A 23,372-nucleotide genomic window follows, 5' to 3' on the forward strand; every position below is an offset into this window, starting at 1 on the left:
TCATGGCTGCAACACGTGCCAAAGTAGTTGGGAAGGGGCATGTTCACCACTGTGTTACATGGCCTTTCCTTTTAACAACACTCAGTAAACGTTTGGGAACTGAGGAGACACATTGTTGAAGCTTTTCAGGTGGAATTATTTCCCATTCTTGCTTGATGTGCAGCTTAAGTTGTTCAACAGTCCGGGGGTCTCCGTTGTGGTATTTTAGGCTTCATAATGCGCCACACATTTTCAATGGGAGACAGGTCTGGACTACAGGCAGGCCAGTCTAGTACCCGCACTCTTTTACTAGGAAGCCACGCTGTTGTAACACGTGGCTTGACATTGTCTTGCTGAAATAAGCAGGGGCGTCCATGATAACGTTGCTTAGATGGCAACATATGTTGCTCCAAAACCTGTATGTACCTTTCAGCATTAATGGCGCCTTCACAGATGTAAAATTCTTGCGACTGTGCTGCCAGTAAAATCTAAAAACAAGGACCGTAGATTTTACGGTAATAAAGTGGCAGCTCGTTCGCCAGAATTTTAACGTAAAAATAACGGTACTCAGACGCCAGAATTCTACCACAACAATAACAATGGTATGGTTTTTCATTTTACTGTAAACTGGTGTAAAAAAACAAAAAACGTAAATGTTACTGTAAAATTCTGGTGATTGCGCTGCCAGTAAAATGCAAAAACGAGGACAGTGTTTTACGGTAACAAACTGGTAGCCCAATCACCAGAATTTTACCGTAAAAATATTTGTAGTTTCCTTTTTCTATATACAGTAATAAACTATAAAATAAACTCTAGATTTTACAGTTTAAATAAACAAAAACTGTAAACACAATGACCATAGATTTTACGGTAAAAAAAACCCAACAAAAAACTGACAGCTATAGTCACTCAAATTTTACTTTAAAAATAAAAGTGCGAGTGTTTTCCAATTTACAGTAATACACTGTAAAAAAAAATACATGTAATGGTCAAATTGTGGCAACTAAGCTGCCAATTTTTTACTGTAAACGTATAGCTTTTTTTTTTTTACAATGCAAATGTTACTGTAAAAACGAAAGTGGCAGTGTTTTTCGATTTACAGGATTTTGCTGTAAAAACATCGACTGTGTGTTTTTTCAATTTACAGTAGTGCACTGTAAAAACAAGAACCGTAGAAAAAACTGGCTACTCAGATGCCAGAATTCTACCACAACAATGACAATGGTATGGTTTTTCAAGTGACTGTAAATCGGTGTAAAAAAAAAACCAAAAAACATTGTCAATGTTACTTTAAAATTCCGGTGATTGCGCTGCCAGTAAAATCCAAAAACGAAGACTGTGTTTTACAATAATAAACTGGTAGCTCAATCACCAGAATGTTACTGTAAAATTCTGGTGATTGCGCTGTCAGTAAAATCCAAAAATGAGGACTGACTCAATCCCCAGAATTTTACCGTAAAAATAATAGTAGTTCCCTTTTTCTATATACAGTAGTAAACTGTAAAATCTGGAGTTGTTTTTTATAGTTTAAAGGAAAAAAAACTATAAACACAATGACCATAGATTGTATGGTAAAAAACAACAACAAAAAACTGACAGCTTACTTGCTCAATTTTTACTGTAAAAATAAAATTGCTAGCATTTTCCCATTCACAGTAACACACTGTAAAAAAAAATATGTTTAAAGATTTTTAAAGATTTTTTTTTCACAGAGCAAATGTCCACCGTAAAATTAAAGATTTACACAATTTCGCTATAAAAACAACGACTGTAGATCGGTGTGTTTTTTCAATGTACAGTAGTGCACTGTAAAAACAAAACTGGCTACTCAGACGCCAGAATTCTACCACAACAATAACAATGGTAGGGTTTTTCAACTTAGACCTAGACTTAGACAAACTTTAATGATCCACAAGGGAAATTGTCCAACACAGTAGCTCAGTTACATCGTAAATGTAACTGTAAAATTCTTGCGACTCTGCTGCCAGTAAAATCTAAAAACAAGGACCGTAGATTTTACGGTAATAAACTGGCAGCTCGTTCGCCAGAATTTTAACGTAAAAATAACAGTAGTTCCCTTTTTCTATTTATAGAAATAAACTATAAAAACAACTTTAGATTTTACAGTTAAAAAAACAAACTGGCAGCTCAGTCGCCAGAATTTTACTATAAAAAACACCGTAAATGTTAAATTCTGTAAATTGGTGTAAAAAAACAAAACAACAATAATAAACTGGTAGCTCAATCGCCATAAAAATATTAGTGGTTCCGTTTTTCTATACACAGTAATAAAATATAACTCTAGATTTTACAGTTTGAATAAAAAAACATTTTTAATGACCATAATTTTTACGGTAAAAAAACTAAACAAACAACTAACAGCTTAGTCGCTCGATTTTTACTGTAAAAATATAAGTGCTAGCATTTTTCCATGCACATTCACTTGTTTTTAGATTTTACTGGCAGCACAGTCGCAAGAATTTTACAGTAACATGAGATAGGCTCCAGCAACCCCCGCGACTCCGAAAGGGACAAGCGGTAGAAAAATGGATGGATGGATTTACGGTGGTTTTTACACCGACTTACAGTAAATTGAAAAACCCTGTTACGGTCAAATTTGGGCAACTGAGCTGCCTTTTTTTTTTTTTTATCAGAAAATCAACGGTTTTTAAAACATTTTTTTTACAGTGTATTACTGTAAATGGAAAAATACCATATTTTTAAAGATTTTTTTTTTTCACAGAGCAAATGTCCACCGTAAAATTAAAGATTTACACGATTTCGCTATAAAAACAACGACTGTAGATCGGTGTGTTTTTTCAATGTACAGTAGTGCACTGTAAAAACAAAACTGGCTACTCAGACGCCAGAATTCTACCACAACAATAACAATGGTAGGGTTTTTCAATTTACTGTAAATTGGTGGGGAAAAAAACACTGTAAATGTTAAATTCTGTAAATTGGTGTAAAAAAAACAACAACAATATTAAACTGGTAGCCCAGAATTTTATCCTAAAAATAATAGTGGTTCCGTTTTTCTATACACAGTAATAAAATATAACTCTAGATTTTACAGTTTAAATGAAACAATTTTTTTAATGACCATAGATTTTACAGTAAAAAAAAAAAAAAAAAAACTGACAGCTTAGTCGCTCGATTTTTACTGTAAAAAATAAAAGTGCTAGCATTTTTCCATTCACATTCACTTGTTTTTAGATTTTACTGGCAGCACAGTCGCAAGAATTTTACAGTAACATGAAAGGGACAAGCGGTAGAAAAATGGATGGATGGATTTACGGTGGTTTTTACACCGTCTTACAGTCAATTGAAAAACCCTGTTACGGTAAAATTTTGGCAACTGAGCTGCCTTTTTTTTTTTTTTAATCAGAAAATCAACGGTTTTTAAAACTTTTTTTTTACAGTGTGTTACTGTAAATGGAAAAATGCTACCAAGGTAAAAAAAAAATTGTTACCATATTTTGAAATATATTTTTTTTTTCACAGAGCAAATGTCAGCGTAAAATGAAAGTTTTACAGGAATTTGCTGTAATAAAAAAAAACACCGTAAATATCGCAGTACTCTATCGCGATATGTATAGCGGTATTGAATCGTGAGGACGGCTCCAAGAAAAGACTGTGCTGACAGGCAGGAGCTGTCCAGGAGGAAAGTTGGGCAGAAAGAGGAGGAGGTGCTTTATAATTGATGTTTTCCCATGAAGAGGAGCCCCTCCCTCCCACTCAGGTGCAAGAAGACATCTTTTAAGGGCTTTTTTTTTTTTTTTTTTTTTTTTTTTTTTTTTTTTGGTGCTCTCCCAGGAGGAGGCAGCCAATCAAGTCCCTCCCCTGCTATAGATCGCTGCTATAATACAAAGCAGTAAAAGCGGCTCTCTCACTCAGGAGGTCTGCAGCTCCACTAAAAGACGCGCCGCTTTGCTTTTTTTAAGGGGGGGGTGCGTGGACTCCATGAAAGTCAAGTGAAAGATCTTCTTTTTTTTTTTTCTTTTTTTTTTTTTTTTGCCCCCCCCTGCTGCGAGAGACGAGGCTTGGATGTGGCCGGTGGACGTGCGTGCGAGACGTTCCTTTCCGCACCTGCCACGCTAGCAGAGAAGAGGGCGACGAGGGCGCGGAGAGAGCCGGCACAGGCGCACCGAGAGGCGGCCACCTCCTGAAGGACGCACGCCCTCCCCACCCCCAACCCCCTCCTTGTCACACACACACAAAAAAAAAAAAATAATAATAATAATAAGATGCTGATGTGGACCAGAATAGTCCTGCTGGCTGTCATCGGCTCGTCCTTGCTGGTGTCCCCCGGCAGGGGATGCGGGCCGGGCCGGGGCTACGGCAGGAGGAGGCACCCCAAGAAGCTCACACCTCTCGCCTACAAGCAGTTCATCCCCAACGTGGCCGAGAAGACCCTGGGGGCCAGCGGCAGGTACGAGGGCAAGATCACCCGCAACTCGGAGCGCTTTAAAGAGCTCACCCCCAACTACAACACGGACATCATCTTCAAGGATGAGGAGAACACCGGCGCGGACAGGCTCATGACTCAGGTAAGACGCCGCGCTTCTCCTCTCCGGGGGGGCCTTGAACGCACCAGTCCTGCACCGGGTCTGTGCGGACCGGGACTGCGTATATGGAAGGACAAGATGAAGGCATGAGGAGAGCATACTTGAAATATTCATGTCCACCTCCTGCTCATATCTATATTTGTATCCTCCTCCTGCTCTCTGCATTTAACTCACATTTATGACCGTGGGGCTGAGGGGGGGGGGGGGGGGGGGGGGGGTTTATTTACACTCCACGCTTTATTTATAGTGGACTTGAAAGGACAAAAAGGACAGAGAGGGACAAAAACGCGCATTTTTGTGAATCCAGAATACTGTTTTTTTGGGTTTTTTCTGCGCGTAATTTGTAACGATTGTGATGATCAATCAATCAATCAATCAAAGTTTATTTATACAGCCATAAATCACGAGTGTGCAATATAATGGCAGTCGCACACAAGATATATGTGTAGACTGCAATATGACTCAAGTAAACAACACCAACATTTTATATATTCCATTGAAAATATATCAATCGATCAAAGTTGACTTATATAGCCATAAATCACGAGTGTCTCAAAGGGCTGCGCAAGCCACAGCGACATCCTCGGCTCAGACCCCCACATCAGGGCAAGGAAAAAACTCAACCCAATGGGATTACAATGAGAAGTGGGGGGGGACCCCGCCATGGGTGACCAGTGCAATGGACGTGGAGTGGATCTAGTTAACAGTGTGTGAGAATCCAGTCCATAGTGGGGCCAGCCGTGGATCATTTAAAATGTGATGATGAGGAAGGGGCGTGACATGAAAAATATCGACGAGGGAAAAAATAGGAATATTGCCAGATATTTCCACGCAGTCTTCACCTCCTAAAAATCGAGTCATGTTTATTCTTCTCAATTACTAGTCAGTGCGCAATTAACAATTGTCACCTTCCATTCTTCTTCTCTCCTAAATACTCTCAAATTTGTGTTTTTTTCCTTCTTTTTGATGAATAAGAAGACGAATTATTACCTTACGCGTCAACCAATCTCCTCCTGGTGATGCGCTCAACCAGGGCGCACGGCGCGCTTTTACGCACGAACGCTGGGTGGACGCACGGATGCGTGGCGCGGCGGTGTTTGGTGAATATTCCATCCATCCATCCATACATCCATTTTTCTACCGCTTGTCCCTTTCGGGGTCGCGGGGGGTGCTGGGGCCTATCTCAGCTGCATTCGGGCGGAAGGCGGGCACACCCTGGACAAGTCGCCACCTCATCGCAGGGCCAACACAGATAGACAGACAACATTCACACACTAGGGCCAATTTTAGTGTTGCCAATCAAACTATCCCCAGGTGCGTGTTTTTGGCGGTGGGAGGAAGCCGGAGGGAACCCACGCAGTCACGGGGAGAACATGCAAACTCCACACAGAAAGATTCATTAATTATTTTTTTTATTTTTTTTTTTTGCGTGAAAATTCCACATACAGGAAACGAATTTGTTCGTGTCAAAAAAAAAGAAGTTATTATATAGATTGTTGTTTGCGCGGACAGGTGTGGGTGGGGGGTGAGTGCGTGGAATTGGGCTTGATCCGCGACACACGCCCTGATGAATTAATAAACAGACGTCGCTTTAACCGTTTTAGAACGCGTGCGTGTGAGTCCACGCAATTCTACAAGTGTGATGCATTCATAAAGCCCCCCCACACACACACACACATCTACACGCACACGCGTGGAAATAAGAATAAAAGTCGTGCTACAAAAAGATCTTTCACTGCAGGACACAAGTTGTCTGGCTCCTCTTCCCGCCGATAATGAACAATTATTGAGGGGATTATTGATCGCGTTTGCCGCCACGCGTGTTGCCGCGCGGCGTGGTGAGAATTTAAAAAAAAAAAAAAAAAAAAAAAAAAAAAAAAGATGACAGAAATGATGGTGGCGGTGCATTTATGTTATAGAGCAGTGAAGCGAATGCGGGCTCTTATCAATATTTCATGGTCAGCTCGCTTTAACCGAGACGCTCACTTCCTAACATCACAACACGGTGATCGCGCCTGAAAGAGGATTTAAACTAGGGATGTCCGATAATGGCTTTTTGCCGATATCCGATAGTGTCCAAATCTTAATTACCGATACCGATATCAACCAATACCGGTATATACAGTCGTGGAATTAACACATTATTATGCCTAATTTGGACAACCAGGTATGGTGAAGATGAGGTCCTTTTAAAAAAATAAAAATAAAATAAGATAAGATAAATACATTTCAAACATTTTCTTGAATAAAAAAAGAAAGTAAAACAATTTAAAAACAGTTACATAGAAACTAGTAATTAATAAAAAATGAGTAAAATTAAGTGTTAAAGGTTAGTACTGTTAGTGGACCAGCAGCACGCACAATCATGTGTGCTTACGGACTGTATCCCTTGCAGACTGTATTGATATATATTGATATATAATGTAGGAACCAGAATATTAATAACAGAAAGAAACAACCCTTTTGTGTGAATGAGTGTGAATGAGTGTAAATGGGGGAGGGTTTTTTGGGGGGTTGGTGCACTAATTGTAAGTGTATCTTGTGTTTTTTATGTTGATTTTAATAAAAAAATTAAAAAATAAAAAATGTTTAAAAAAGATACAGATAATTAAAAAAAAACGATACCGATAATTTCCGATATTACATTTTAAAGCATTTATCGGCAGGCCGATATTATCGGACATCTCTAATTTAAACCTACATGGCGTTTTTATTCAACAGCAATGCTCTATCGGATATTATTCATGCCACAACGGGGAAATGGCGTGCATAGTAAGTCCACAAAAAAAAAGGGAAACGTCATATAAGTGCTGCAATATGTCGATATGTTGGGCACAACTTACACTATTAAGGTCTGTTCACGTCCGCTTTGTCGCCAAAATTATGCACCTGTGTATGCGCATGCATGCACATAGGAGTTTAACGGCTCGTCCCTCTAGAACAGTGTTTTTCAACCACTGTGCCGCGGCAGTGGGAGATGATCTAATTTCACCTATTTGGGTTAAAAATATTTTTTGCAAACCAGTAACTATAGCAGTGGTTCTTAACCTGGGTTCCATCGAACCCTAGGGGTTCGGTGAGTCGGGCTCAGGGGTTCGGCGGAGGTCAAGACACACCCGACTCATCGTGTAAATAAAAACTTTTCCCTATCGGCGTATTACGGATACGGCAACAGCAGAAGTCACACTGATTTGCAGGTGTGCAATTTGTTGTGAGTTTAGGCACTGTGTTGGTTTTGTTCTTTGAACAAGGTGATGTTCATGCACGGTTCATTTTGTGCACCAGTAAAAAAACATGGTAACACTTTAGTTTGGGGAACATATTCACCATTAATTAGTTGCTTATTAACATGCAAATTAGTAACATATTGGCTCTTAACTAGTCATTATTAAGTACTTATTAATGCCTTATTCGGCATGGCCTTATTATAACCCTAACCCTCTAACCCTGGCCCTAACCCTCTAACCCAAACCCTAACCAAATAACTCTAAATTAAGTCTTTGTTACTTAGAATATGTTCCCCATAATAAAGTGTTACCAAAAACATATAACTTTGTCTTGAATTTGAAAAAAAAAAACATTTTATTTTTCACTAAAGAAGGGTTCGGTGAATGCGCATAGGAAACTGGTGGGGTTCGGTACCTCCAACAAGGTAAAGAACCACTGAATTATAGTCGGCAAATTATGTGTTGTTGTTGAGTGTCGGTGCTGCCTAGAGCTCGGCGGAGTAACCGTGTAATACTCAGCCGGTAGCTAATTGCTTTGTAGATGTCGGAAACAGCGGGAGGCAGTGTGCAGGTAAAAAGGTGTCTGATGCTTAAACCAAAAATAAACAAAAGGTGAGTGCCCCTAAGAAAAGACATTGAAGCTTAGGGAAGGCTATGCAGAACAAAACTAAAACTGAACTGGCTCCAAAGTAAACATAAAACAGAATGCTGGACGACAGCAAAGACTTACAGCGTGTGGAGCAGACGGCGTCCACAAAGTACATTCGTACATGACATGACAATCAACACCAAAATAGGGGCGCAAGACAAGAACTAAAACACTACACACAGGAAAACACAGAAAAACTCAAAATAAGTCACGGCGGGATGTGACAGGTGGTGACAGTACACCTACTTTGAGGCAAGAGCTATGGTGATGCATGGTTGGTTATGGTTATGGTTATGGTTTGAATTCATATCCGACAATTGCGACAACGACTTTTTACTGTCAACTGAGTTTTGTTTTTTAACGATTTCTGCTGGTGGTGTGCCTACGGGTTTTTTCAACGCAAAAAATGTGCCTCGGCTCAAAAAAGGCTGAAAAACACTGATGTAGAAACACATATTGCGAAATAGCCCATTGAATTTAATTAAGATCAATTTGTGCTTAGCCCCTTTGAAACAGCACCATTTTGACACGTGACATACCTTTTAAATATATAGAATAGAATAGAATAGAATGGAATTTATTGTCATTATATTTTGCATATAACGAGATTAAGGACTCCAATTTAAGGTGCGGTAGTGGGAACAAATATGGGGTAAAAATAAATTACACAAGAGGTAATAAAGAAAAAAACTAAGAATTGAAATAAACAGACTATTATCCAATAAAAATAATAAGCAATCCTATACTCTAACTTTTAGATAATACACCTTGTATAAAAACAATACAATAGAATGTACTACAACAGTAGTTTTATGAAGCCATGTATTAATAAAACTTTCTTTCCACCGAGTAATACCTCAGAAAAAATGTGTCTCTCCAGGTGCCGGCATAATGACTAAGGTTAAAATACAGTCGCGTAGTAGGCCTAAGTATTTGTTAAAAACAAGGATTTATTTAAATGGTAAATAAATGGTAAATGGGTTATATACTTGTATAGCACGTTTGTACCTTCAAGGTACTCAAAGCGCTTTGACACTATTTCCACGTTCACACACTGATGGCTGGGGATTGAACCAGGAACCCTCAAGTTGCTGGCACGGCCGCTCTACCAACCGAGCCATGCCATTGGTATATTTACTATTTTTGGCCACTGTAACATTACACACAGTTTGAACAGTAATACAAATAAAAATAAACACTGTAATTCAGTCAAACTGTGGTACATATACCACAGTTTGAAGGATCGTTGAGGTAGAGCATGCACCTTGGAGAGTGGACTTCTGTGGTATCGTCTACGTCAAACACGCCACCAGCAGCTTCTCCATATTTTCATGGATAAATGTCCACCGTTGAGATATTATTCTAACCTACTTGGCTGACGTATTGACTCATTCTGCGTCACAGTATAAAGATTTTATTAATTTATAAGTATTTTTTCCACAGTGAAATACAGTAATCAAAATGTACTGTAACATTGCAACAAATGACTGTAAAATGTACAATAACCTATTTCAATTAACTGTTATTTCACAGTAAAATTCCACAATCATAGTCCTGTAATATTGACATATTACTGTAAATTCAAACTATTTCTCTGAAGGGGTTTTTCGTAGTTAAAACGACAGACTAATTTACTATAAAATTACAATTGTGAAGTTACAGCATTTACTTGTAACTTTATTATGATCAACTGTAAAAATCACGACTCTGAAGTTACAGTAAATGGCTGGTTCACAGTAAATTACTGTAAATATTACTGTCAAAGTAACGCAATTATTAGCTAGTCATTTGCTGCAAATTTAAAATGGCAATTTTTACAGTGTTCCGTATCTCATGCTAGCTGCTTCTCCGTCAAACACACCATCAGCAGCTACTCCATATTTTCATGGATAAATGTCCGCGGTTTAGATTTGTTTTAATGTCCTTGGCCGGTGTTGTATCGACTCATTCTGCTTCAGTACAAGCAGACTTGCAGTGCTACGCTCAAACTGTTTTCCCGAGCTAGCTAGCGGTCATGTTTTTGATGACTTCCTTTAATTCTATTATTTTCACCCTTCACAATCCATTTCTACCATCTCATGGTTGGAAAACCACAGTTATGTCGATCTTTAGCTACAAGCTAATGCTAGTGAGTAAGAGTGAGTGTTTTGGTCGGATCTTACGCTACCGTGTAAAAAAAAATTTGACAAAATAAATCTGTAAATTTTACAGTAAAAAACTGGCAGCTCAGTCGCCAGGATTTTATCATAAAATGTACTTCACTGAATTACTGTAAATTAAAAAAATTTATTTTTTCCATAACAATTCTGGTGACTAAGCTGCCCCAATTGTTTTAACTTTGTACACCAACTATCGGTGGGGAGGCTCGTAACCCACATTTTTGCATTTTATTTGAATTTGAGCTGTCAAAGTTAAACACTTTAACTGGTGTGATTAATCACGAAGAAATGTTCGTATTAATCATGTATAAACGCAGACTAATAACGTGATTGATTTCACCTTAACCGTGGACGGTTACACCAAAGGAATGTTGTACAGTCAGTGATCAGGTCAATGGAAGCTTCAGTGCAAAGATTAGGGAGTATAGTAATAATAACTACAATTTGAAATTCCGGAAGCAATTGTGTGTGAATGCCATATGTGCGCAAGTCTCCAGACAGCCGATACCCGTGAGCAGAACTGAAATGCTTAAATGTCCAGGGTGAGTGGAGTGTGTGGATGTTGGAACGTTTTGAATCGGTTGAGAAATGTGGGATATGGAGAGGTTTGTGTATTGCCAGTTCATTATCAATGGGGGGGGGGAGAGGAACATGGTGGCTTGAATGCCCAGGGTGAGCGGAGTGTGTGGATGTTGGAACGGTTCAAATCGGATGAAAAATGTGGGCTTTGCAGTCGATTGTATATTTTGGGAAAACCGGGAATTTGGGGAAAAGGAAAACATGTTTTGCATTCGATAAATGGGAAGAGTAGTGTGGGTGGATGGTTGAAAGGTCGGATTCGGGTTTAAAAATGGCTCAAAATTTCGAGAATTTAGGGCGTTGTTGAACTATGAACACGTTCATTTGTAGGGGAATTTCCTGGAAATTTGGGAATTTCGGGGAAAACCGGGAATTTTTGAAAATCTTGATATCGGCACAATTATCCGAGATGATATGATTGGGTCTGTGTTGAAATATTTGGAATCGGTTGTAAAATGTTGACATAGTAACAGTTTGAATTGAGAATGGGTATTTCGGAATTCCTGGAATTTCGGGAAAACCGGGAATTTTAACACAAAGAAAAATAGGAACATTTGTTGTCCCAACTAAGAGGAATGTTATGAAGGTGGAATGGTCAAAAACGGTAGAAAATGTGGACTGTGAAAACTTTCCAGGAAGAAGTGAGACTAGGGCTTTGGAAAACCGAGAATTCTGAGAAATCCTGGAATTTTTTTACAGTTCGAATTGGTTGAGAAATGTGGGCTTTGGAGTCGATTATATATTTCGTGAAACCTGGGAATTTTGAGAAAAGGAAAACATGTTTTGCATTTGATAAATGGGAAGAGTAGTGTGGGTGGATGGTTGAAGGGTCGGATTCGGGTTTAAAAAGGGCTCAAATTTTTTAGAATTTAGGGCGTTGTAGAACTATGAATACGTCCATTCATTTGAAGGGGAATTTCCTGGAAATTTGGGAATTTCGGGGAAAACCGCTCATTTTCAAAAATCTTCATACCAGCACAATTATCCAAGATGAAATGAATGGGTCTGTGTTGAAATATTTGAAATCGGTTGTAAAATGTTGACGTAGTAACAGTTTGAATTGAGAATGGGTATTTCGGAATTCCTGGAATTTCTGCAAAACCGGGAATTTTAACACAAAGAAAAATAGGAACATTTGTTGTCCCAACTAAGAGGAATGTTATGAAGGTGGAATGGTCAAAAACGGTAGAAAAATGTGGACTGTGAAAACTTTCCAGGAAGAAGTGAAACTAGGGCTTTGGAAAACCGGGAATTCTGAGAATTCCTGGAATTTTTTTTACAGTTCGAATCGGTTGAAAAATGTGGGCTTTGCAGTCGATTATATATTTCGTGAAAACAGGGAATTTTGAGAAAAGGAAACATGTTTTGCATTTGATAAATGGGAAGAGTAGTGTGGGTGGACGGTTGAAAGGTCGGATTCGGGTTTAAAAATGGCTCAGAATTTCGAGAATTTAGGGCGTTGTTGAACTATGAATACGTCCATTCATTTGAAGGGGAATCTCCTGGAAATTTTGGAATTTCGGGGAAAACCGCTAATTTTTAGACATTTTGATAGTAGCACAATTATCCTAGAGGATATGAATGGGTCTGTATTGAAATATTTGGAATCGGTTGTAAAATGTTGACGTAGTAACAGTTTGAATTGAGAATGGGTATTTCGGAATTCCTGGAATTTCGGGCAAACCGGAAATTTGTATGAAAAGAAAAATAGGAACATTTGTTGTCCCAACTAAGAGGGATGTTATGAAAGTGGAATTGTCAAAAATGGTTGAAAAATGTGGACTGTGAAAACTTTCTAGGAAGAAGTGAAACTACGACTTTGGAAAAAAATGTTCACGTTTCAAATCGGTTGAGAAATGTGGGCTTTGCAGTCGATTATATATTTTGTGAAAACCGTCAATTTTGGGAAAAGGAAAACATGTTTTGCATTTGATAAATGGGACGAGTAGTGTGGATTGATGGTTGAAAGGTCGGATTCGGGTTTAAAAATGGCTCAAAATTTTGAGAATTTAGGGCGTTGTAGAACTATGAATATGTCCATTCATTTGAAGGGGAATTTCCCGGAAATTTGTGAATTTCGGGGAAAACCGGGAATTTTTGAAAATCTTGATACCAGCACAATTATATTTGGAAATATTTGGAATCTGTTGTAAAATGTTGACGTAGTACAAGTTTGAATTGAGAATGGGTATTTCGGAATTCTTGGAATTTCGGGCAAACCAGGAATTTGTACGAAAAGAAAAATAGGAACATTTGTTGTCCCAACTAAGAGGAATGTTATGAAGGTGGAATTGTCAAAAACGGTTGAAAAATGTGGACTCTAAAAACTTTCCAGGAAGTAGTGAAACTAGGGCTTTGGGGGCAAAAAAATTACGGTTCGAATAGGATGGGAAATGTGGGCTTTGCAGTCGATATATTTTGTATAAACCGGGAATTTTGAGGAAAGGAAAACATGTTTTGCATTCGATAAATGGGAAGAGTAGTGTGGGCGAATGGTTAAAAGGTCGGATTCGGGTTTAAAAATGGCTCAGAATTTCAAGAATTTAGGGCGTTGTAGAACTATGAATTTCCTAGCAATTTGGGAATTTTGGGTAAAACCGGGAATTTTTGAAAAACTTGATACCAGCACAATTATCCTAGATGCAGCTGAGATAGGCTCCAGCACCCCACGCAACCCCGTAAGGGACAAGCGGTACAAAATGGATGGATATGAACGGGTCTGCGTTGAAAAATTTGGAATCGGTTGTAAAATGTTGACGTAGTAACAGTTTGAATTGAAAATGGGTATTCCGGGATTCCTGAAATTTCGGGAATTTGTACGAAAAGAAAAATAGGAACATTTGTTGTCCCAACTAAGAGGAAAGTTATGAAGGTGGAATGTTCAAAAACGGTTGAAAAATGTGGACTGTGAAAACTTTCCAGGAAAAAGTGAAACTAGGGCTTTGGAAAACGGGATATCTGGGAATTCTGGGAATTCCTAGAATTTTTTTACGGTTTGAATCGGTTGAGAAATGTGGGAACTCTGCAAGTTCGAAAAATGGCCCATTTATTTTGAATGGGAAAAATGTCCTGGAAAACCGGGAACTCTGGGTAATCTGGGATCTTTTTTATAATTTCCTTGGAGAGTTTACGATTACCGGTCGAGCAGAACGTTTTGATACTGGAACGGGTCCATTTTGAAAATAAGTTTGCATTTGTGTCCCAATATTGTGTTTTTTTTTTAAGTTAATTTGAATAATGCAAGCAAGCAAGTTACTAAGATTAATCATGATTAACCAGAATTGCAAAGTGTGATTAATCGGACTACAGCACTAATCGGAATACGAATGCTTATGAGGACCATTCAAAAAGTCACTGCTACACAAGTTATCTCGGTTCATGGTAAAAAAAAAAAAAATGAACTTGCTTCGTCAGCAATACCACAAAGCTAAGATGTTGTTGAACTATTTTCGCATATATTAAACGACCCGAAACTACACAAAAAAATTGAATTTTTTTTAATTTTTTGATAATAATTTCTTAAAAATAAAACAAAAACATATGTCATGTTTTTGTTACTGTGCATATATGAATTGAATCAAATATAGGGAAAAAAACGGATATCAAGCGTGTGAAACGTAACTTCTGCGAATACACCGAGTCCACCCGGAAGTACCGTATTTTTTGGACTACAAGTCGCAGTTTTTTTCATAGTTTGGCCGGGGGTGCGACTTATACTCAGGAGCGACTTATGTGTGAAATTATTAACACATTAGCGTAAAATATCAAATAATATTATTTAGCTCATTCACGTAAGAGACTAGACGTATAAGATTTCATGGGATTTAGCGATTAGGAGTGACAGATTGTTTGGTAAACGTATAGCATGTTCTAAATGTTATAGTTATTTGAATGACTCTTACCATAATATGTTACGTTAACATACCAGGCACGTTCTCAGTTGGTTATTTATGCCTCATATAACGTACACTTATTCAGCCTGTTGTTCACTATTCTTTATTTATTTTAAATTGCCTTTCAAATGTCTATTCTTGGTGTTGGCTTTTATCAAATACATTACCCTGCCTTCCGCCCGATTGTAGCTGAGATAGGCTCCAGCGCCCCCCGCGACCCCAAAGGGAATAAGCGGTAGAAAATGGATGGATGGATGGATTTCCCCAAAAAATGCGACTTATACTCCAGTGCGACTTATATGTTTTTTCCCTTCTTTATTATGCATTTTCGGCCGGTGCGACTTATACTCCGGAGCGACTTATACTCTGAAAAATACGGTAGTTTGACACGGACTTGGGCAGAAGAAGAACAGATAGGATGGCAAGTTTGGATTTTTACGATAAAATTCTGGCAACTGATAGGCTAACTTTCTACCGTAAAATCTGCAGGTTGTTGTTTTTACAGTGCATTACCATTACCAAGAAAAGGGTAGCACCGTTATTTTTTGGTAAAATTCTAGTTACTGAGCTGCCAGGTTTTTTTACCGTAAAGTTGTTGTTTTTACAGTGCATTACTGTGAATGGAAAAACGCTACCACTGTTAATTTTCCGATAAAATTCTGGCAACTGAGCTGCTAGGTTTTTCACGCAAAATCTACAGTTGTGGTTTTACGGTTAATGGAAAAAGTGTACCACTTTTATTTTTTGGATTAAAATTCTGGTGTCAGAGCCCTCAGTTTTTTTAAGTAATCTCTAAAGATGCAAATCTTACAACGAGTGACGGTTTGATTCTGATTCCTGGTGTGATGATTGGATTCAGAATCAGTTCTTGATTCAAACTGATTCTCGGAAAATTTAGTGTAACAATTATATAACAACCTTTTCAAAACAAGTTCCAGTACCACTGATATTTTTACGGTACAGTTCTGGCAACTGATATGCTAACTTTCTACCGTAAAATCTGTGGTTGTGGTTTTTACGGTGCATTACCATTATTGTGAAAACGGTACCACTGGTATTTTTTGGTAAAATTCTAGTTACTGAGCTGCCAGTTTTTTTACATCCATCCATCCATCCATTTCCTACCGCTTTTCCCTTAATAATTTCTAAAGATGCAAATCTTACAACAACTTACGGTTCGATTCAGATTCCTTGTGTGATGATTCGATTCAAAATCGGTTCTTGATTCAAACTGATTCTCGGAACATTTGGTGTAACAATTATATAACAACCTTTTCAAAACAAGATCCAGTACCACTGATGTTTTTACGGTGCAGTTCTCGCAACCGATATGCTAACTTTTTACCGTAAAATCTGCGGTTGTTGTTTTTACAGTGCATTACTGTGAATGGAAAAACACTACCACTGTTAATTTTCCGATAAAATTCTGCTGTCTCTGCTGCCAGTTTTTTACCGTAATTTCTAAAGACAACTGACGGTTTGATTCTGTGGTTAATTTTTTTTACAGTGCATTACAATTATTGTAAGAACAGTACCACTGGTATTTTTTGGTAAAATTCGAGTTAGTGAGCTGCCAGTTTTTTACCGTAAAATCTACGGCCGTTGTTTCTACAGTGCATTACTGTGAATGGAAACGCGCTACCGCTGTTAATTTTCCAATACAATTCTGGCAACTGAGCTGCTAGGTTTTTTACATAAAATCTACAGTTGTTGTTTTACAGTGTTTTACTGTAAATGGAAAAAGTGTACCACTATTATTTTTTCGATAAAATTCTGGTGTCAGAGCCCTCAGTTTTTTTTAACGTTAATTCTAAAGATGCAAATCAATGTGGAATGCGCTCCCAACAGGTATAAAAGAAAGGGCATCTCTATCCTCCTTCAAAACCGCAATAAAAGTTCACCTCCAGGCAGCTACAACCCTAAACTAACACCCTCCCCGGATTGCTAATAATCAAATGTAAACAATCAAATGCAGATACTTTTTCTTTTTCTTATGACTTCTGATCTCTCTCTCTCTCTCTCTCTCTCTCTCTCTCTCTCTCTCTCTCTCTCTCTCTCTCTCTCTCTCTCTCTCTCTCTCTCTCTCTCTCTCTCTCTATGTCCACTACTTGATGTCCATACCCCCCCCCCCCTCCACACCCCTGATTGTAAATAATGTAAATAATTCAATGTGATTATCTTATGTGATGACTGTATTATGATGATAGTATATATGATAGTATATATCTGTATCATGAATCAATTTAAGTGGACCCCGACTTAAACAAGTTGACCAACTTATTCGGGTGTTACCATTTAGTGGTCAATTGTACGGAATATGTACTTCACTGTGCAACCTACTAATAAAAGTCTCAATCATTCAATCAAAATCTTACAAGAGCTCACGGTTCGATTCCGATTCCTGGTGTGATGATTCGATTCAGAATCGGTTCTTGATTCAAACTGATTCTCGTAACATTTGGTGTAAGAATGTTAATACAACCTATTTAAACAAGTTCCAGTACCACTGTTATTTTTACGGCACAGTTCTCGCAACTGATATGCTAACTTTTTACCGTAAAATCTGCGGTTGTTGTTTTTACAGTGCATTACCATTATTGTAAGAACAGTACCACTGTTATTTTTTGGTAAAATTCTAGTTAGTGAGCTGCCAGTTGTTTACCGTAAAATCTACGGCCGTTGTTTTTACAGTACATTACTGTAAATGGAAAAACGCTATGACAGTTAATTTTCCGATAAAATTCTGGCAACTGAGCTACTAGGTTTTTCACGCAAAATCTACAGTTGTTGTTTTACGGTGTTTTACGGTTAATGGAAAAAGTGTACCACTTTTATTTTTTTGATTAAAATTCTGGTGTCAGTGCCCTCCGTTTTTTTAAGTAAACTCTAAAGATGCAAATCTTACAACAACTGACGGTTTGATTCCGATTCCTAGTGTGATGATTCGATTGAGAATCGGTTCTTGATTCAAACTGATTCTCGTAATATTTGGTATAAAAATTATAATACAACCTTTTCAAAACATGTTCCAGTACCTCTTTTATTTTTACGGTACAATTCTGACAACTGATATGCTAACTTTCTACCGTAAAATCTGTGGTTATTGTTTCTACAGTGCATTAACATTATTGTAACAACGGTACCACTGGTATTTTTTTGGTCAAATTCTAGTTACTGAGCTGCCAGTTTTTTACTGTAAAATCTACGGCCGTTGTTTTTACAGTGCATTACTGTGAATGGAAAAACGCTACCACTGTTATTTTTCCGATAAAATTATGGCGTCTGAGCTGCCAGTTTTTTTGCGTAATTTCTAAAGATGCAAATCTTACAACAACTCATGGTTCGATTCTGATTCCTGGTGTGATGATTCGATTCAAAATGGGATCTTGATTCAAACTGATTCTCGTAATATTTGGTGTAACAATTATAACAACCTTTTCAAAACAGGTTCCAGTACCACTGTTATTTTTACGATACAATTCTGGCAACTGATATGTTAACTTTCGACCGTAAAATCTGCGGTTGTTGTTTTAACAGGGCATTACCATTATTGTAAGAACAGTACCACTGGTATTTTTTGGTAAAATTCTAGTTACTGAGCTGCCAGTTTTTTACCGTAAAATCTACTGCCGCTGTTTTTACAGTGCATTACTGTGAATGGAAAGACACTATCACTGTTAATTTTCCGATAAAACTCTGGCAACTGAGCTACTAGGTTTTTCACGCAAAATCTACAGTTGTTGTTTTACTGTGTTTTACGGTTAATGGAAAAAGTGTGCCACTTTTATTTTTTGGATTAAAATTCTGGTGTCAGTGCCCTCAGTTTTTTTACGTAAACTCTAAAGATGCAAATCTTACAACAACTGACTGTTTGATTACGATTCCTAGTGTGATGATTCGATTGAGAATCGGTTCTTGATTCAAACTGATTCTCGTAACATTTGGTATAAAAATTATAATACAACCTTTTCAAAACAAGTTCCAGTACCACTGTTATTTTTACGGCACAGTTCTCGCAATTGATATGCTAACTTTCTACCATAAAATCTGCGGTTGTTGTTTTAACAGTGCATTAACATTATTATAAGAACGGTACCACTGGTATTTTTTTGGTCAAATTCTAGTTATTGAGCTGCCAGTTTTTTACCGTAAAATCTACGGCCTCTGTTTTTACAGTGCATTACTGTGAATGGAAAAACGCTACCACTGTTAATTTTCCGATAAAATTCTGGCGTCTGAGCTGCCGTTTTTTTACAATAATTTCTAAAGATGCAAATCTTACAACAACTTATGGTTCGATTCCGATTCCTGGTGTGACGATTCGATTCAAAATCGGATCTTGATTCGAACTGATTCTCGTAATATTTGGTGTAACAATTATATAACAACCTTTTCAAAATAAGTTCCAGTACCATTGTTATTTCTACGATACAATTCTGGCGTCTGAGCTTCCATTTTTTTTGCGTAATTTCTAAAGATGCAAATCTTACAACAACTCATGGTTCGATTCCGATTCCTGGTGTGATGATTCGATTCAGAATCGGTACTTGATTCAAACTGATTCTCATAACATTTGGTGTAACAATTTCCAAAACCTTTTCAAAGCAAGTTCCGGGTTACAAAAGTTCTTCTCCGCTGCCAGCGTAGCAAGTAAGCACGGAGATGGCATAAAATTTTCTTTTTAAAAAGGTGCATTCTTAAGCAAAATTGTAAATAATTTTGTTTGTTTTGCGAAATGGATTCTAGAAAATTATGAATCAGTTTAGGATCGGATTAAGTAAGAATTACGATTCGGATGTGAATCCATTTTTTTGAGCACCCCTCGTAAATTCTATGGTTGTTTTTTACAGTGCATTGTGGTAAAATGGTCAATATTTTGCGGTGTGAAAGTGCAACATACAAGAACCTCCTCAGACTGTCCAGGGTTCCAATGTCCTGTGTCTTGTTGGACAGAGGTGCAAAGACAAGCTGAACTCTCTGGCCATCTCGGTGATGAACCAGTGGCCCGGGGTCAAGCTGCGCGTCACCGAGGGCTGGGACGAGGACGGCCACCACTTCGAGGAGTCCCTCCACTACGAGGGCCGGGCGGTGGACATCACCACGTCGGACCGGGACAAGAGCAAGTACGGCACCTTGTCCAGGCTGGCGGTGGAGGCCGGCTTCGACTGGGTCTACTACGAGTCCAAAGCGCACATTCACTGCTCGGTCAAAGCAGGTAGGACACTTTTTTTTTTTACGGGGACAAGTTTGTTTGCGGCCCTAAACAAAACAAGTGAATGCATCATGAATGATTCAAGGCGTCATTTGGGGGTTTAATGCGCTTCATGGCCGAGCATCCTAACAGAAGATTAAAGCCCCCCCTCTGGACCCCCCTTCTTGTGTTGGCATGATCCTGGTATGTGAGGACGTCCACCAGGCCAACAAGATGGAGGCGTTTAAAGAAGGGGGGGGGGGGGGGGGGGGTTCATTTAAATAACACTAACGGCACCTGAGCAAATATAACAGCAGACTTTTCATGACAATGGCGGCTTTTCATCCGGAACACGTTTGGGGGTCTCAGACAGCCAATACGCATCATGCACCGAGGGTCAGCGGGGGGGACGGGCGAGGTGGTGTTTTTGCTGATATGAATTTGTGTGTTTTGCGCAGAAAACTCGGTGGCGGCCAAGTCCGGGGGCTGCTTCCCGGGGTCCTCCTCGGTCACCCTGCAGGACGGCTCCACCAAGGCGGTCGAGGACCTCCAAGGGGGGGACAGGGTCCTGGCGGCGGACGGCGACGGCAACTTGGTCTTCACGGACTTCATCGCCTTCATCGACCGCGACTCCACCACCAGGAGGCTCTTCTACGTGATCGAGGCCGACGGCGGCCACAGGATCGCGCTGACGGCGGCGCACCTCCTCTTCGTCAGCCCCAACTCCACAGCAGGGGGGAGCGCCCGGGCCGTGTTCGCCAGCCGGGTGCGGCCGGGCCACCGGGTGCTGGTGCCGGACGGCGGGCGTCTGCGGGCCGCCACGGTGTCCCGTGTCTCCACCGAGGAGCGGGTGGGCTCCTTCGCGCCTGTGACTGTGCAGGGGACGCTGGTGGTGGACCGGGTGCTGGCGTCGTGCTACGCCGTGGTACAGGACCACCAGCTGGCGCACCGGGCCCTGGCGCCCCTCCGGCTCGCCCACTGGGTGTCGTCGCTGCTGTGGGGCGCGCAGAGGCGGCCCGGCGCCCAGAAGGACGGCGTGCACTGGTACTCCCAGGTGCTCTACCAGGCAGGAACGTGGCTTTTGGACCCCCGCGCCCTCCACCCCCTCGGGGTATCGTCCCCCTCCAGCTGAAACTTTGTTTCTCTTCAAAGATGGAGCTGCAAAAGATGGTTAAAAAAAACCGGAAGAAGCGAGCTTGCGGTGGATATTTATTCTTCTCCTCCTCCTTCTTCTTCTTCTTCTTCGCCCTTTCCAAGAATGAACGGAGCCTTACGTTTGAATAATTTATTCTCACATGAACTGGCAACATTGTGCATAATCTATTTTTCTATATCTCCAATAGCGACAAAAAAGAAGAGAAAAGAAGTAGCTATGTGTTGATATGTGCATACGTACGGTATATACATACAGATATATGTATAAATATATGTGTGCAGCTGACTCTTATATTTTGGGGAGAACAAAGCCGGCGGGGTGACATAAATTATATTTTTATACACAGAATTGTAAATTAGATTTTGACAGAAATCACATTTCGTTATTTGAAATAGTGTAAAGATATGAGAATATATTTTAATTTAAATACAGTAGTATTGGCTAAAAGTATTGGAAAAAATTCAACAACAAAAAAAAAAAATATTGTACTGCTATTGAGATGTTTTATTGTATTTTTTTGGAGGACTTACGTTGTCAGAGAGAGAGACAGATATTCTGCCTCGCCTCTACTTTGATTTCTTTTCTACTTGTTTCGTCCGTTTTCCTCCGAGAGAAAATGCGAAGCAAACTTGAGTGACAGTTCAAAGTAGTCTGGAATAAATTAACAACTCATGTAAATGTACTAAAATGTATTTTTCTCTTGTTTTGTAAGAATAGTTTTGTAGCGATTGACCTGCGGCAGATGCACAGTTTGACTCTATAGGCAGAACAATAACAAGTTATAACTTTCATAACAGGGCCACGTGTCTAGAGTTTATTATTTATATGTTTATTACGAAAAATGACATAAAGAACATGTTCAAACTTGGACTCGCTATCTTTGTTCTTTGCAAACTAACAAGCCATTGGAAGGAGAGAGAGAGGGGAAACTTTTTAAATGGAGATTTTGCACTTTGAAAAACCTTTTGCCTGCTTGCGAAATGTTGAGAGCCCTTGTCAGATTTAACGAGGTTTGCCCTCTGCAAATAACTTCTATCTGGCAGACAAATTAAACACAAGACTGTTTGTTGGCCCCTCCGCCGAAGTCTCACACTCGGCCCTCGCCATGCCTTTTAAAAAAAAAACGCGTGACGTCATTAAAGTCATCAATCCTTTCCCTTTGGACCCATAATGTGAGTTAAGAAGAAAAGCTCGGGGCCGGAACTGAGTTTTGTTTTGTTTTTGGTACCATTTTCCAGGACTCGCTCTCTTGTAATGGCAGTGGTTCTTAACCTGGGTTCCATCGAATCCTAGGGGTTCGGTGAGGGTCGAGACACACCCGACTCATCGTGTAAATAAAAACTTCTCCCTATCGGCGTATTACGGATACGGCAACAGCAGAAGTCACACTGATTTGCAGGTGTGTAATTTGTTGTGAGTTTATGCACTGTGTTGGTTTTGTTCTTTGAACAAGGTGATGTTCATGCACGGTTCATTTTGTGCACCAGTAAAAAAACATGGTAACACTTTAGTATGGGGAACATATTCCCTAGGGGGGTGGGAAAAAATCGATTCGAATTCGAATCGCGATTCTCACGTTGTGCGATTCAGAATCGATTCTCATTTATAAAAAATTTTTTTTTTTGGTTGATTTTTTTTAAAATTAATCAATCCAACAAAACAATACACAGCAATACCATAACAATGCAATCCAATTCCAAAAGCAAACCCAACCCAACAACACTCAGAACTGCAATAAACAGAGCAATTGAGAGGAGACACAAACACGACACAGAACAAACCAAAAGTAGTGAAACAAAAATGAATATTATCAACAACAGTATCAATATTAGTTACAATTTCAACATAGCAGTGATTAAAAATCCCTCATTGACATTATCATTAGACATTTATAAAAAGTAAATCATAGTGGCTTACACTTGCATCGCATCTCATAAGCTTGACAACACACTGTGTCCAATATTTTCACAA

The 23,372-nt window shown here is 39.2% G+C and overlaps 2 protein-coding genes across 2 annotated transcripts in view; one reads left to right on the forward strand and one right to left on the reverse strand.

The window, feature by feature from the left end:
• The window catches only part of rnf32 (ring finger protein 32), a 282,695-nt gene that overhangs the window by 247,684 nt on the left and 11,639 nt on the right, over positions 1-23,372 (reverse strand). The window lies entirely within an intron of this gene.
• shha (sonic hedgehog signaling molecule a) lies at positions 4,204-22,362 on the forward strand. Its single transcript, XM_062021640.1, has 3 exons — positions 4,204-4,529; positions 20,008-20,269; positions 20,704-22,362. Exons 1-3 carry the CDS (start codon positions 4,227-4,229, stop codon positions 21,375-21,377), a joined length of 1,239 nt encoding a protein of 412 aa, XP_061877624.1. The 5' UTR covers positions 4,204-4,226; the 3' UTR covers positions 21,378-22,362.

The sequence above is a fragment of the Entelurus aequoreus genome, linkage group LG15, assembly GCF_033978785.1.
Source record: "Entelurus aequoreus isolate RoL-2023_Sb linkage group LG15, RoL_Eaeq_v1.1, whole genome shotgun sequence".
Classification (NCBI taxonomy): domain Eukaryota; kingdom Metazoa; phylum Chordata; class Actinopteri; order Syngnathiformes; family Syngnathidae; genus Entelurus; species Entelurus aequoreus.

What these genes read in the sequence shown, in the direction of transcription:
- shha (XM_062021640.1), top strand. Translation starts at nt 4,227, where the DNA reads ATGCTGATGTGGACCAGAATAGTCCTGCTGGCTGTCATCGGCTCGTCC. An exon ending in CGGACAGGCTCATGACTCAG is followed by an intron (nt 4,530 to 20,007) that starts GTAAGACGCCGC and finishes CTTGTTGGACAG; the next exon opens with AGGTGCAAAGACAAGCTGAA. An exon ending in TCACTGCTCGGTCAAAGCAG is followed by an intron (nt 20,270 to 20,703) that starts GTAGGACACTTT and finishes TGTTTTGCGCAG; the next exon opens with AAAACTCGGTGGCGGCCAAG.